The following is a 13,272-nucleotide window of genomic DNA, read 5'->3' on the forward strand; positions in this document are numbered from 1 at the left end:
TGGACCCTTCCCCAGACCGCGCAATGTCTCCCGGTGGGGAGCATTGGACTACCAGGGAGGAAGGGGAGCTTCGTGATGACGAGCTCCCTTCCTTCCAGGAGCAACTCCAGGACTACCACGTCCTGGACGAGGCCTACGCGGACGAGCGAGATGGCCATGATGACCTCTCCCCCGGGGACTACGTCAGCACCACTCGTCGCCCCTTCGACGACCTGGATGCCATGGACATACAGGAGCACCAGCAAGCCAGGGCTCCTGTCCCCCCGCCTCCTGTACCCCCCATGGATGACTCCAATATTTACGAGATATACAGGAAGGCTAGTGCACGTTGTAACCACACATGGCCTAAGTCAACTGTCAAGGTACTACCATGGGAAGGCAGGACTGATGAGTCTTCGAGGAGGCCATGATGCACGCCTGGGACGAACCCCTCCTGAAGGTGGATTTTCCCAAGGCCAGCGCCAAGGGGCCCAACGACATACCAGATAAACAAACCCTCGCCATAGACTTCATGCCAGCTATGGACAAGGCTATAGCGGCCTACCTGGCCAACCCTGCAGCTCCTAGAGTGGATCACCACGTAAAGGAACCGCAGCTCCTGTCCAGCAGCGTGAGGGAAGCCTCAAAACTGAACAAGTGGCAGTATGCACACATGTCATTCGTGGCGAAGGCCCTCAATGCAGGAGCACTTCTCCAGGGTTCCATGAAGAGCCTCCTCATTGAGATGGGACAGAAGTCCATTAAAGTCCAGCTAGCGGAACTGCCAGAAGACCTGGCCGAGTTACGCCGCCTGAATCACGAGATGGCCACCCTCCAGAGGGACTCCACTCTCCACAACGCCAAGGCAATGGCATGTTCCATCCTCCAGGAGAGATGGCGTTGGGTCGATCAGACCAGCGCCATCTCCCTGGAGACAAAGAAAGAGTTTGTGGCTGGAAATATCCACCCAGACAGTATGTTTAAGGACGCTCTGGCCAAGATGTCAGAGACCATCCAACAGCTCGAGTCCTCCACCAAGACGATGAAGGCGCTCGAACCGCTGGCCAACCAGGCCGCCCCGGTAGGCCGCCCCAAGGCTAAGAAGGCACCCTGGAAGGCCAAGACCGATGACAAACCCAGGTCCCAGGACCGGAGCGGAGATAGACAGCGACAGCCTGCAGGCCGAGGCAGAGCAGACCGCCGCACCTCTCCGCCGCCCTACAAGGCCAGGAGCGCTCCCAGAGGCCGAGGCCAGGGGAAGCGCAAATGACCTGCCCGGGCCGGGTCATCTTCCCCACCACACTCAGAGTTCAAGGCCAGAGGTGGGGATCACAGATCTCACCTCAGAGCCTGCGCTGAAGCGCTTAAGGGGGCCTGTACACAGTGCTGTGAGCACCGTTGTACAGACCCCGAAAATTGTTATGTGCAATTCACATGTGTATGTTTTTCCACGTTGTTCAATAAAGAAAACAAAAAAACAAAAAACACAAAAAACAATAAAACCAACTCTGAAGGGCATAGGCCCAGTGGGAAAGATAACCCACACTGTGACAGCTTTAGCTGTCACAGGCCAAGAACTCCACGCCAATTTTTTCCAAACTCAATACCGAAAAAATTCACTAGAGGGAGACATTTCACACAAAGTAAGTCTTCCCCTAGGCAGGCCATGCACCACGCTGACAAGCACAGGGAACCCTTTGTCACGTCATCTGTCACAATGGCGGATATCCGGGGCTTCCCCGTGGATAATCCGTACAATTCAGACAGGATACAGGCTACAGTTCGCCTCCAAACCGCCCACTTCCAGGAAAATTATTTTCTCAGAAGCGAGCGGGCAAAAGGCCGCCATTCTGCAAGAGGAAATCAATTCATTAATGCAGAAAGGCGCCATCACAGAGGTGGCCCTCGACCAATCAATGAACGGTTTTTACTCCCGCTATTTCTTGGTAAAGAAAAAGGGGGGCGGACTCCGTCCCATTCTAGACCTGAGGGCATTGAATCGTCACTTAAAAAAGCTGCGATTCAAAATGCTTACTCCACCAGTCCTCCTACGCCTAATTCGCGAAGGGGACTGGTTTACGTCGATAGACCTGCAAGACGCATATTTCCACATTCCGATTTACCCGCCGCACAGAAAATGTCTGCGCTTCGGGTTCAGAGGAAAAGTGTACGAGTACACAGTCCTTCCCTTCGGAATGTCACTGAGTCCCAGAGTCTTCATAAAGTGCACCGCGGCAGCTATCGCTCCGCTCCGACAGCAAGGGATCCGTCTCGCTACATACGTAGACGACTGGATCCTACTTGCAGACTCTCCACGAGAAGCACTGTCGCACACACATCGTGTGCTCAGCCACCTCGACTCGCTTGGGTTTATAATAAACCACGAGAAGAGCATGCTTATGCCAACACAGTCAATAGACTTTATAGGCATAACACTGAACTCAATCTCTTACACGGCCCGCCTGAGCCAAGAGAGAATAGACGCAACACTGCAGTGCGTGGCGTCATTCAAAAGGGGACGCTCGATTCCTTTTCATGCATGCCTCCGGATGGCGGGGTTAATGGCCTCTGCGGTCTATTTAATCCGCCTAGCAAGGCTACATATGAGACCTTTCCAACGATGGATAGGCTCTCTACATGTACCAATGCACCGTCGGCACCAGAAGGTAACAGTAACATCACAATGCATACTAGCCCTTCAATGGTGGTCAGACAGGAAAACCCTCTCAGAGGGCGTCCCCATGGGAAAGCCTCTGATCAGGAAAGTCATCACTACAGACGCCAGCATGACAGGCTGGGGAGCCACGATGGAAGGACTCACAGCCAGAGGTTTATGGTTGGGGCCACTACGTGCCCTTCACATAAATTACTTAGAGCTCATGGCAGTCTTCCTCGCCCTGAAATACTTCGAGCAGCGCATCCTGGGTTGCCATGTCCTAGTCAGGACAGACAACACCACGGCCATGTGCTACATCAACAGACAAGGTGGACTCAGGTCCCCTCGTCTTCATCAACTGGCTCAGAAACTGATCCTGTGGTGCAACACACGCGTCCTCTCAATAGTAGCGTGTCACGTCCCAGGTCTTCTGAACACAGGGGCAGACCTGCTGTCCAGAGGACCTCTCCGCTACTCAGACTGGTCACTACACCCTCATGCAGTGGCCCAGGTCTGGAGCAGGTTTGGGAAATCCAAGGTGGATCTCTTTGCCACAGAGGAGAACACGAAGTGTCCCCTCTTCTTCGCAATCAGGGGACCATCAACGTTGGGGCTAGACGCTCTGTCACACCAATGGCCCAAAACCCTTCTCTACGCCTTTCCCCCGCTATCCCTCATCAGCCCCACTCTGGACAGAGTGAGGACTCAGGGTCTGAAGGTGCTCCTAATAGCCCCGTTGTGGGGGGTCTGGAGGTCGGAAATAACCCCTCTCCTCTACGACCAGCCGTGGAGAATTCCCCTTCGAGCGGATCTCCTCTCTCAAGCGAGGGGGGAGATCTTCCACCCTCACCCCCAGGACCTAGACCTATGGGTCTGGCCCGTCAAAGGGTGATGTTGACTGCCGTGGGTCTACCTCCGAACGTAATCGAAACGATTCAGAAAGGCAGAGCCCAGTCAACAAGGGACCGTTACGACACAGCCTGGCGCGTCTTCGAGCATTGGTGCTCACGAAGACCAGACCAAACAGTCCCCTACCAGGCCTCAGTGATCGACGTCCTGTCATTCCTGCAGGAGCTCCTAGACAACGGTCTAGGCCTCTCCTCAGTCAAGGTCCATTTGGCGGCAATCTCTGCCTGCCACCCAGGCTTTGATAACCAGACGGTGTGGAAGCACCCGCTGGTAAAACAATTCATGAAGGGTGTACGCAGGGAACATAGGACATGCAGATCCCTCGTTCCCTCGTGGGATTTGTCCCTGGTTCTAAAGGCGCTGGCTACAGCACCCTTTGAACCACTACAAACCGTGAGCCTCAAGCTCCTAACCCTGAAGGTGGCTCTCCTGATCGCACTCACGACAGCAAAAAGGGTCAGCGACCTACATGCGCTCTCGATCTCTCCAGACTGCATGAGGTTCGATGAGGGGTCGACCAAGGTCACCCTAAAGGCAAACCCCGCCTTCATTCCCAAAAATGCTCTCTCAGTGTGTGTGCCAGTGAACCTACAGGCTTTCCATCCCCCGCCGTTCTCCTCTGACGAAGACAGCAGGCTTAATTGCCTCTGCCCAGTCAGAGCTTTACGCATATACGCGGATAGACTGGCTCCCTTCAGACAAGGAAGCCAACTCTTTGTGTCCTGGTGTGCCAGGACCAAAGGAAAGCCCGTCACGAAGGTCACTATCTCTAACTGGATAGTGGAAGCCATCCGTCTGGCCTACACTAGCCAAGGCGTGGATTCCCCTCAAGCCCTGAGGGCCCACTCCACAAGAGGTGTGGCAGCTTCCTGGGCACTCTACAAGGGTGTCTCCATTCAGGAAGTCTGCACAGCAGCAAGCTGGTCTACACCCTCGACTTTCGCCACATACTATAACCTAGATGTGGCAGCGCCTTCGCTAGCGCACGCGGTCTTGGGGGCCGCTGCTCAGTAAGGCATCAGGGCAGCATAGCGCTGCCTCCTGCCCTCCACAAGGACTAGGTTCTGGACCCAAAAGGGTCCGAGCCCCTCCCAAAAGGTTTACCTGGGACCCACTGGAAGTTCAGGTCACGGGAGTTCATAAAGTCCCATAAACGAAAGGTATTTCGTGAAATTTCTATATAATACAACGTTAAAGGTTACTTTAGTAACCACGGTTGTATATATAAATTGAACGAAATACCTTTCGTGGAACGCCCTTCTGTTCTCTAAAGCAGAAGAAAAGTTCCGAATGAGGGCTGACGTAGCCACGCAGGTATCTATACGGGATAGGCGTGGCTTCCTACGTCACCCTTAGAGCCCAGGACAGCGAAAATTCTAGAATTTTCTGTCCTGGGAGTACATAAAATAATGTTCTGCAGCTAGGTTTTGAAGGAAACCTACCCATAAACGAAAGGTATTTCGTTCAATTTATATATACAACCGTGGTTACTAAAGTAACCTTTAACGTTGTATCCAATGTAATCTGTAAAATGTGTCATATAATCCCATATGGCATGGGCCAAAGTGGCATGACACGAAAATAAATATTTCATTCATTCATTCATTCATTCATTCATTCATATAAAGTTTTTCCTTCTTTTTAAATATTTTCTTTCACGTTGTTATAATGCTCATTAGAGTCAGGGCAATAACAGTTTTACATTCAGTTTTAATGAATGTAGAATGCAGGATGTAATTTACACACAAATGTGAGGGACTTCATTTATTTGACTGCATTTTTTAAAATAGTTTATTTAACCCATTTAGGCCTGACATCGAAATAAAAAAAACGTTGTGAATGAAATTATCTGAACGAATATATATTCAAAGATTTGTGCCGCATTTTTACGATTTTTCAAAAAATAGCAGCAATAGTTGCCTACCCCTGCCATAGCCCATAGTTATAGTTATATATCTAGAGAATGGACGGCCCTAATTCATTTCAACGACGTTGCTCACCCAGTGCATGAAGCACCCGGAAGTAGAGCAACTAGCATTGCTAGCGTTCGATCTGTTTGAAATATGTTTTTCTTTTAATTGTGAAAACGGCTTTACATTGACTAATACCAATATCTTTTATTGTTTATTATTGTTTATTTTCTTTAGAAAAAGCAGTGCAGATCAGTACAGAATACATACTTCTTAAAGATGAAGTGCCACATTTTTTGTATTTTTTCAGTTTTTCATGTGTCTATGAGGTGACAGTACTTCATTAGACACCCTGGAGTTGTTTGTATGTGCAATGGTGTATTAACTTTGCATTTAGGGTTTCTTCCTGGAGGCTGAACCCTTGACAGTCAAACGGGCCAATGAAATAAACAGTAATATAGTGACACCACACTATCAGCCCCTCCCCTAACCCCTCCCCCTTTATCATACAACTACAGCTGTGGGTGCGGCTTCAGTTCAGGTGGATCACCACCCATCACCCCCTCCAAGTGACTCCATCTCCAAGTGTCTCTGTATAGTATAGTCCTCACTTTTTCCAGATGGATTACGTCACTATGGCATCAAGACAACATAACAGGGGCAACCGGACATCATTACTTCAGAATGAACATTTCAAAGGAGGGAGAAAAAGAAAAAAAGGGACAGAGAAAAAAAAAGAAGAAAGAGAAACAACAAAAACCAAGAAAGAAAGTGCAAGGGGAACAAAAACAATACAGCTTTGGACCATGGGAGGAGGAAGGGTGTCTGCTCTCAGTGGGGCAACTAATACCAATATCTAATATCATTTTCTGTTTCATTCTTTTTCTGTGACATTTTTTCAATAGCTGGATATTATTATTTATTATTATAATTAAAGGAAATATAATTGAATGAGTTTGTGTACACACAGTGTACTTCACAACAATACACGTTCTCATGCAGATGTCTCCTTCACAAAAGAATGAATTTGAAGAGAGCCATGATTCATCCCTCTGGGTGAAAACAACTGTATCATAATTTATTTATGGTATTACTTTGCCATGAGGAGATCAGGCTCGATGAGTCGGCGCCTCGTTTCAATTGCTTTTAACATCCTGTTAACCGTGGAGCTGTATCACTACCGTGTGTGTGTGTGTGTGTGTGTGTGTGTGTGTGTGTGTGTGTGTGTGTGTGTGTGTGTGTGTGTTATAGTGGGAGAGGTTACAATAACCAGAAACACAGAAAGTGTTTTTATACAGTCAAAACTAGTAAAGATGAAATGAAGAGTGATGCAGCAGTATATACAGTACACACACACACACACACACACACACACACACACACACACACACACACACACACACACACACACACACACACACACACACACGTCTCACAATATCTGTCAGTCAGTTGCATTGTGGTTTGTGGTTGGGTTCTAGAGAAGGGCTTAAGTGTGCTTTACAAAAAAACATTATTTTGCTTTCTCAGTGAGCTCATTATTTGCTGGTTGGTGAATGCTAAAAAAAAGAAAATAAACTAACCAAAGAAGTAAAAACAAAGTTTGTTTAAGCATTTTGTGCAGGAATTAAGGACCATATCCAGTATAGGCCTACAGTACACTGAGAGACTGCAGTCTCAGAGAGTGTTCACAGTTTTCAACTGCTTAGCTTTACCCAGTCCGTATACATCAGAAGGGTACGTAAATAAATGTCCTGTTTTCCCCCCACTTCCATGACAGCTTTCTGTCAGCCTTTGCGAGGTGCAGTTACAGACTTTCTTTTTTCCTATTTGTTTATTGTGGGAAGAGTGGGCTTGAGAGACTATGTATGTCTATGGCATGTGTGGAAGTGTTTATGTACTGTATACTGTGAGTGTGTGTGTGTGTGTGTGTGTGTGTGTGTGTGTGTGTGTGTGTGTGTGTGTGTGTGTGTGTGTGTGTGTGTGTGTGTGTGTGTGTGTGTGTGTGTGTGTGTGTGTGTGTGTGTGTGTGTGTGTGTGTGTGTGTGTGTGTGTGTGTGTGTGTGTGTGCTCTTGTTATACATGTGTATTGTGTATACATGCATGCACTACAACAGCACACTTAATAGATTGTGCTGTGCATAGTCATTTGGAATGCTTGCTCTGTGCACTGCAGACTCATCAGTTAAGGTAGCATGCCAATATCTAAAAGCCAATAGCATTCTCAAGGGAACTGTTATGTGTCCATCTCCCTACTTAACTCAACAAGGAGTTACAATTTACAATTACAATTTAGGCATTTAGCAGACGCTCTTAATCCAGAGCGACTTATATTAGGCAAGAACAAAAGCATGGGAATACATATATAAAATGCATGCACTTAACTCAGTTAAGTACAGCTACAGTAACTGAGTTGTTTCCCTTATTGCTCTCCTATATAATAGGCCTTAATTGAATTATATTGCTATGCAGTAAAGATAAAAAATGTGCATGCGCACAAAACATAGAAATTCACAGAAACTGCTTTTTCCCTTTTTCTACTCTGTACAGATATAGCATTTTGGTGTTTATGCTATGTTGATGAATCATTATACATTTGAGCTGCATGGTAACATGTTGCGAGTTCAGTTCGGCAAGTCATAGACCGTGATGCATGCTGCTGAGCATGCGGAAACGCCGCCTACGCCCACGATACGTCACCGACCCTACCCGTGGGTTTTTCAACCCAGCTCTGTGGTTTCCGATTTCTGTGATGCGAATTGCGATGGCTCCGAGAATATGCACAGACAGCGTACACACGACATTCACAGGCAGGGACGCGCAGAGAGTGTTACAGGCAGGGGCTTGTAGATCAGCAATTTTCGGGACGCAACCCAGCACTCTTTAGCTAGTGGAGATGCGGTGTAACGACATGGATTTTGAAACAAATATGTTCAACGCAAAATGCTGCGTTCAAGTTCAGGAAACTGAATGCTGCCTTCCGGTATGGCATGGAAAGGAGAGGCATGTGCATTTCTTTCACCATAGTAAATTATGCTGCATTCGTGGTCTGGAGAGGGCAGTTGTTTTACAGACGAGTAAAAGGGCAGGGGCTGAAGCCCCCTTTGATGTCTATGTATGCACGTCCCTGTTCACAGGGAAACAACAACACGGAACAACAACAACAACACAACCGGCCCAGCATATAGAAAACACACAGTCAGTGGGGCAGATACAGTGTGTGTGTCTCACTCGGATCGCACTGCAACACAAATTCTTGCCGTTAGGCGTGAGACCTGCCGTAGGCGGGTCGAGGTTCTAGTAATATATGTCAAACTCAAGGCCCGGGGGCCAAATCAGGCCCGCGAGTGAATTATCTTTGGCCCGCGGGATGATATTTAATTAGTATTAGAACTGGCCCTCTGGTATATTGCACGGACCACCATAATACTACAAGTCCCACAATGCACTGCGAGTGCATTGGCACATATCACATACTATGAAAGCAGTGCTTGGTGAGGATCATAGAACAGGAAACTGAGCTTAATAATAATGCATTTTCAGCTTTAAATGCATTTACTTTTTTGCTGTTTGCCTGGGACGTCCTCATGACCGCGGTGCCCGTGTAGGGTGACTAGATCCAAAGTGTTCATTTGAGGGACAGAAGTATCACTTGTGTGGGACGGGACGGGACGGGGGGGCGGAACTTATTACTTAAAACCTTTGCTTCTAACATGTAAACAAAATTAAATAAGAAGGTTGCCTCTTATATCCTGAAAGGAAAGTTATGCAAATTCTGGCATATTTTCATATAATGCTCAGATTAGGAGCCCAAATTTGGAGCTCTGGCTCATGGACTTCCGACTTATTTTGGTATTGCCATTAACACCTGAATGCAGCCTGACTACTGACCAGTAATGTAAACCAACCAGAATCTCAACTGAGAATACAGGTTCTGTTTCAAGCTCCTGGCCATGCAGTTCAAACCTGTCACCCTGCACTGCAGAGCCACTATTACATAGACTTCATAGACAAGCACTTACCATGTTGTTGTTCTGTAGCTGCTGATGCCCTTTTAGGATGACCATGCAGAATCAAATCCAAACTGTTAATTTGAGGGACAGAAGTATTTGTGTGGAACCAACCAGGGGGGACGGGGCGGTGTTAGCAACTTATTACTCAAATGTGTTGATGTCATATTAGACCATAGGCCTAATAATGCCTATCATTTTATTATTAAACCCCTCTGATCTCACATTTGGTTAACCATTTAGGCCTGACGTAAAAAAAAAAAAAAAAAAAGTCTTCTGAAAGAATATATATTCAAAGATTTGTGCCGCATTTTCACGATTTTTCAAAAATAGAAGACCTACAAGCTCGTAGATCTGCTATTTTTCAATAGCTAAAGTATTACATAATGCTTAGTTAAAACACCAAAAGGGGTTCCCGCTCAAAATGGGTTAAATGCAAATTTTGGTCATGGGTAGTATGGCTGACTTGGTACCGTAGCCTAGGGGATATTTCTCATGTTATTTTAACAGACTTAATAGTAGGCTATATTTTGCAGGAAAGAGGCAATGAGAGCTCTACAACAGAAAGCCAACTGTTAGGGGACTATAGGGCATTTGAACACTGCTAGTCACAATGTGGGACATGGTCTCAATTTGTGGGACGCCTGAAAAGTCCTGGAAATGAGGGACTGTCCCACGCAAAGGGGGACATCTGGTCACCCTATGCCCGTGTGTTGAAACACAGTCCGGCCCTCGACCTCGACCGATTTCTTTATTTTGGCCCACTGTGTATTTGAGTTTGACATCCCTTAGTTCAATATGTGAAGTGTCTGACTGCACCTTGAGCTCAATCAATCAATCAATCAATCAATCAATCAAGGCATCGAAACGTTAGTCCTCTGTCATGATATTATAGCACCTACATAAAATGGCATTTAATGTCTGTGATGCTCCAGCGTCTCATTCCTTCATTCTGCATTTAATTGTTCAATTGACTCTTTACATTAACATTAACATTCTCACAAGTAGTTTGTAATCCCATAGTTCTCTGTACATTACTCAGACCATTGGGCTGTCACCATTGTGTCGATGATTTATTTTGTAGGCTATAGGCTATAACTATAAGAGTTTACCTTGATAGACCTTGCAACCTTATTGGCCCAAAGTCAAATGTAATCTTCCTGGATGGCAGAGTGAGGGATGTGTTGTGATCTCTGCTCTGCATGTGTGTGTGTGTGTGTGTGTGTGTGTGTGTGTGTGTGTGTGTGTGTGTGTGTTCATGCATACAAGATACATGCATGATTGCATGACATGTATGCCTGTACAGTGCATCCAGAGTAGACCAGTGTATGATTACATGTGCCCCGACTGCTTGTAGGTTATTAGCCTACTGATAAGAAGAGATCATTATAGGCTACTGTACAGTACCACAATAGCACAGCATCTAAAGAAACTAAAAAGCAACTACACACCAGTAATGTAGTCCACGACAATAATTTCAATGTGGAAAGGAGTAGGCTGAGAGTCGACACAAGACACTACACTGCATCATGTATGTGTATAGGAGATAACATTCTGCTTGATCTGCTTAAAGGGGTAGCAGCATATTATAAGGAGGAGCCGAGGAGGACATTGTGATACCAAATTGGTGTGGAACTAGTAACTACACAGATGGAGAAACAAAGATGGAGAGAGGGACATAAAGATAGGATTCCCTGTTGCGTCGTAGGGTTAGGATGGTTATGTAATCCACCAGAGTAGCCTGCCCTATACTACGGGCAACTGACACGATTGACCAGGGGGAGGCGCGTTGATGCGCCCTTATCATTAGAATATAGGCTACCAATTAATGGGGAAGTTGGCATAAACCCTGGGCGGTGGAAGAGAGGAGGAGACACACTGACACTACATACAACAAGACCACTTTACACTTTGCAACAACTTCACCATGAGGAAGGCAGCTGAGGCAAATTAGTGCCGTTTATTAACATCCGTTGACAGAGTGACATGAAAAAACCCACTGCAGCAGCACGTTGTTGAAAGCTTTCACTATTGGCGGATTTGGCGCACGGGAGATTATAGCAGGCAGCAGGTCTTTGATGATTGATTGATCATCAGTGCAAGTGCTACCGAGCTGCTGCACCATCAGCAGCAGCACCCATCATCAGCCCGACCACCACCACCACCCCACCGCGGTGGTTGAATAGGTTTCACTACACAGCGTGCGCTCTTCAGGCTGGCCGGCTGCTGCACGGGCACCATGGCAGACAAATCCCCGCGCAAGGGTGCACCGGAGAGTGGCGGCGGTGCGAGGGGCCAGGAGTCCTACCAACGGAGGATGTGGAAGAATTTCCAGGAGAAGACGAAAAAACCATGGCTGAGTCCCAAACTAGGCTCCGAGAGGCGCAGTGGCAGCAGCGGCGGCGGCGGTGGCGGCGGCGGCGCGGAGGCTAGCAAAAAGGAGTCGGGGCTGTGGATGTTTAAACGGAAAAAGAAACCGCAGTTGGACCGGGTGTTCTCGTCGTCTCAGCCGAACCTGAGCAGCACCTCCGGCAGCCCGTCGTCGAGTGACTCCTCCTCGGGCCCCGGCGGAGGCGCGGGAAGCAGCGCCCTGGGACAGCCGCCGCTGCAGCAGCAGCTCGGGGCGGCCGCGGGACCCACGACGGGCAGCAAGCCGGAGCTCACGGTCCACCACGGCAGCCCCAAGCTGCCCGTCCCCCAGCAGCTCATCATGACCCAGCAGAAGAGCTCCTCTCTCGGCTCGGCGTGCTTCGAGAAGCTGGTGGTCGACCCGGCGGTGATGATGATGAAGAACACGAACACCAGTGATTCTGTGAGTACTAGGAAAACACGTTTGTGTGTATATAAAACGCGCGTGACACACTCACCCCCCCACTCTCTCTCTCTCCCCCCCACTCTCTCTCTCTCCCCAACCCCTGTAGGACGAAATGTGAAGGAGCAACCACGGACACATTGCACGTTGAAAATAAATTAATGAATGAATGAGTAGGCTGAAAGTAGGCTGTTCATTGATTAGCGCTGTCACTGCAGCTCACATGGCTACTATACTGGTATATGATGCCCGTCATGCCCACCAATGGTCAATTTTTCCTAAACATTGTGTTTTAGGGCTGCTCAGTGCTTATGTCTTGCCGTTTGCGTTTGACAACGGCATGGATAACATCTGAATAAGTCATGCACCTTATACATGTGATGTATTATAGGCCTGCATGATTCTGACACAAGCAATTTACGTACAGTAAGCTGACAGCATGTGTGCTTTGATGTGTCATGCTGCATTATAATATCAATCACCACCCCCACACAACTCCACACATAATATTATGCATATGGAAATCAGCTGCTGTCCATGTGTAGTGGTGGACTGTGAAAACCTTGTGATAATAAGCTCATATCAGCTAGCTTGCATCCCTCTTCACTATCTCCCAACAACACACGGGGGCTGTCCTTTTTCAGGCTGAATTTCCCTCCCTGTGTGCCATATAATGTTTTTTTTCTTAGATGCACTGAGCATTCCTTCCCTTGGGCACACAGTGCACACATCTTTTCTTCGCATAAAAAGTGGTCAGTAGGCCAGTGAATTCTAGGCACGCCTCCAGCAATGCTTGAGATTGATTGCAGGTGAATTCCTTGGCTCCTTGCCACATGATGCTGAGTCAGTAGCTTCTCTGACGTGAACATCATTGTGATTTACTTTACCCATAACGTGCCATTATTATGAATACAATGTAAATGTGACAGGGCCTTCCCCTTTTATTTCTACTACACAAAGTGACAATGTACACATTCCTGTTGTTTTGCCCTAGAC

General features: G+C 47.5%; 1 protein-coding gene across 1 annotated transcript; it reads left to right on the forward strand.

Annotated features, from left to right (window-relative positions):
* Positions 1-11,375: 11,375 nt before the first annotated feature.
* On the forward strand, positions 11,376-12,974 carry LOC306934433 (uncharacterized protein; the record flags this gene model as incomplete). Its single annotated transcript, XM_079517002.1, has 2 exons — positions 11,376-12,381; positions 12,966-12,974. Exons 1-2 carry the CDS (start codon positions 11,704-11,706, stop codon positions 12,972-12,974), a joined length of 687 nt encoding a protein of 228 aa, XP_079373128.1. The 5' UTR covers positions 11,376-11,703.
* Between the last annotated feature and the right edge of the window lie 298 nt (positions 12,975-13,272).

This window comes from Electrona antarctica (assembly GCF_951216825.1).
Source record: "Electrona antarctica genome assembly, chromosome: 12".
In the NCBI taxonomy this organism is placed as follows: Eukaryota; Metazoa; Chordata; class Actinopteri; order Myctophiformes; family Myctophidae; genus Electrona; species Electrona antarctica.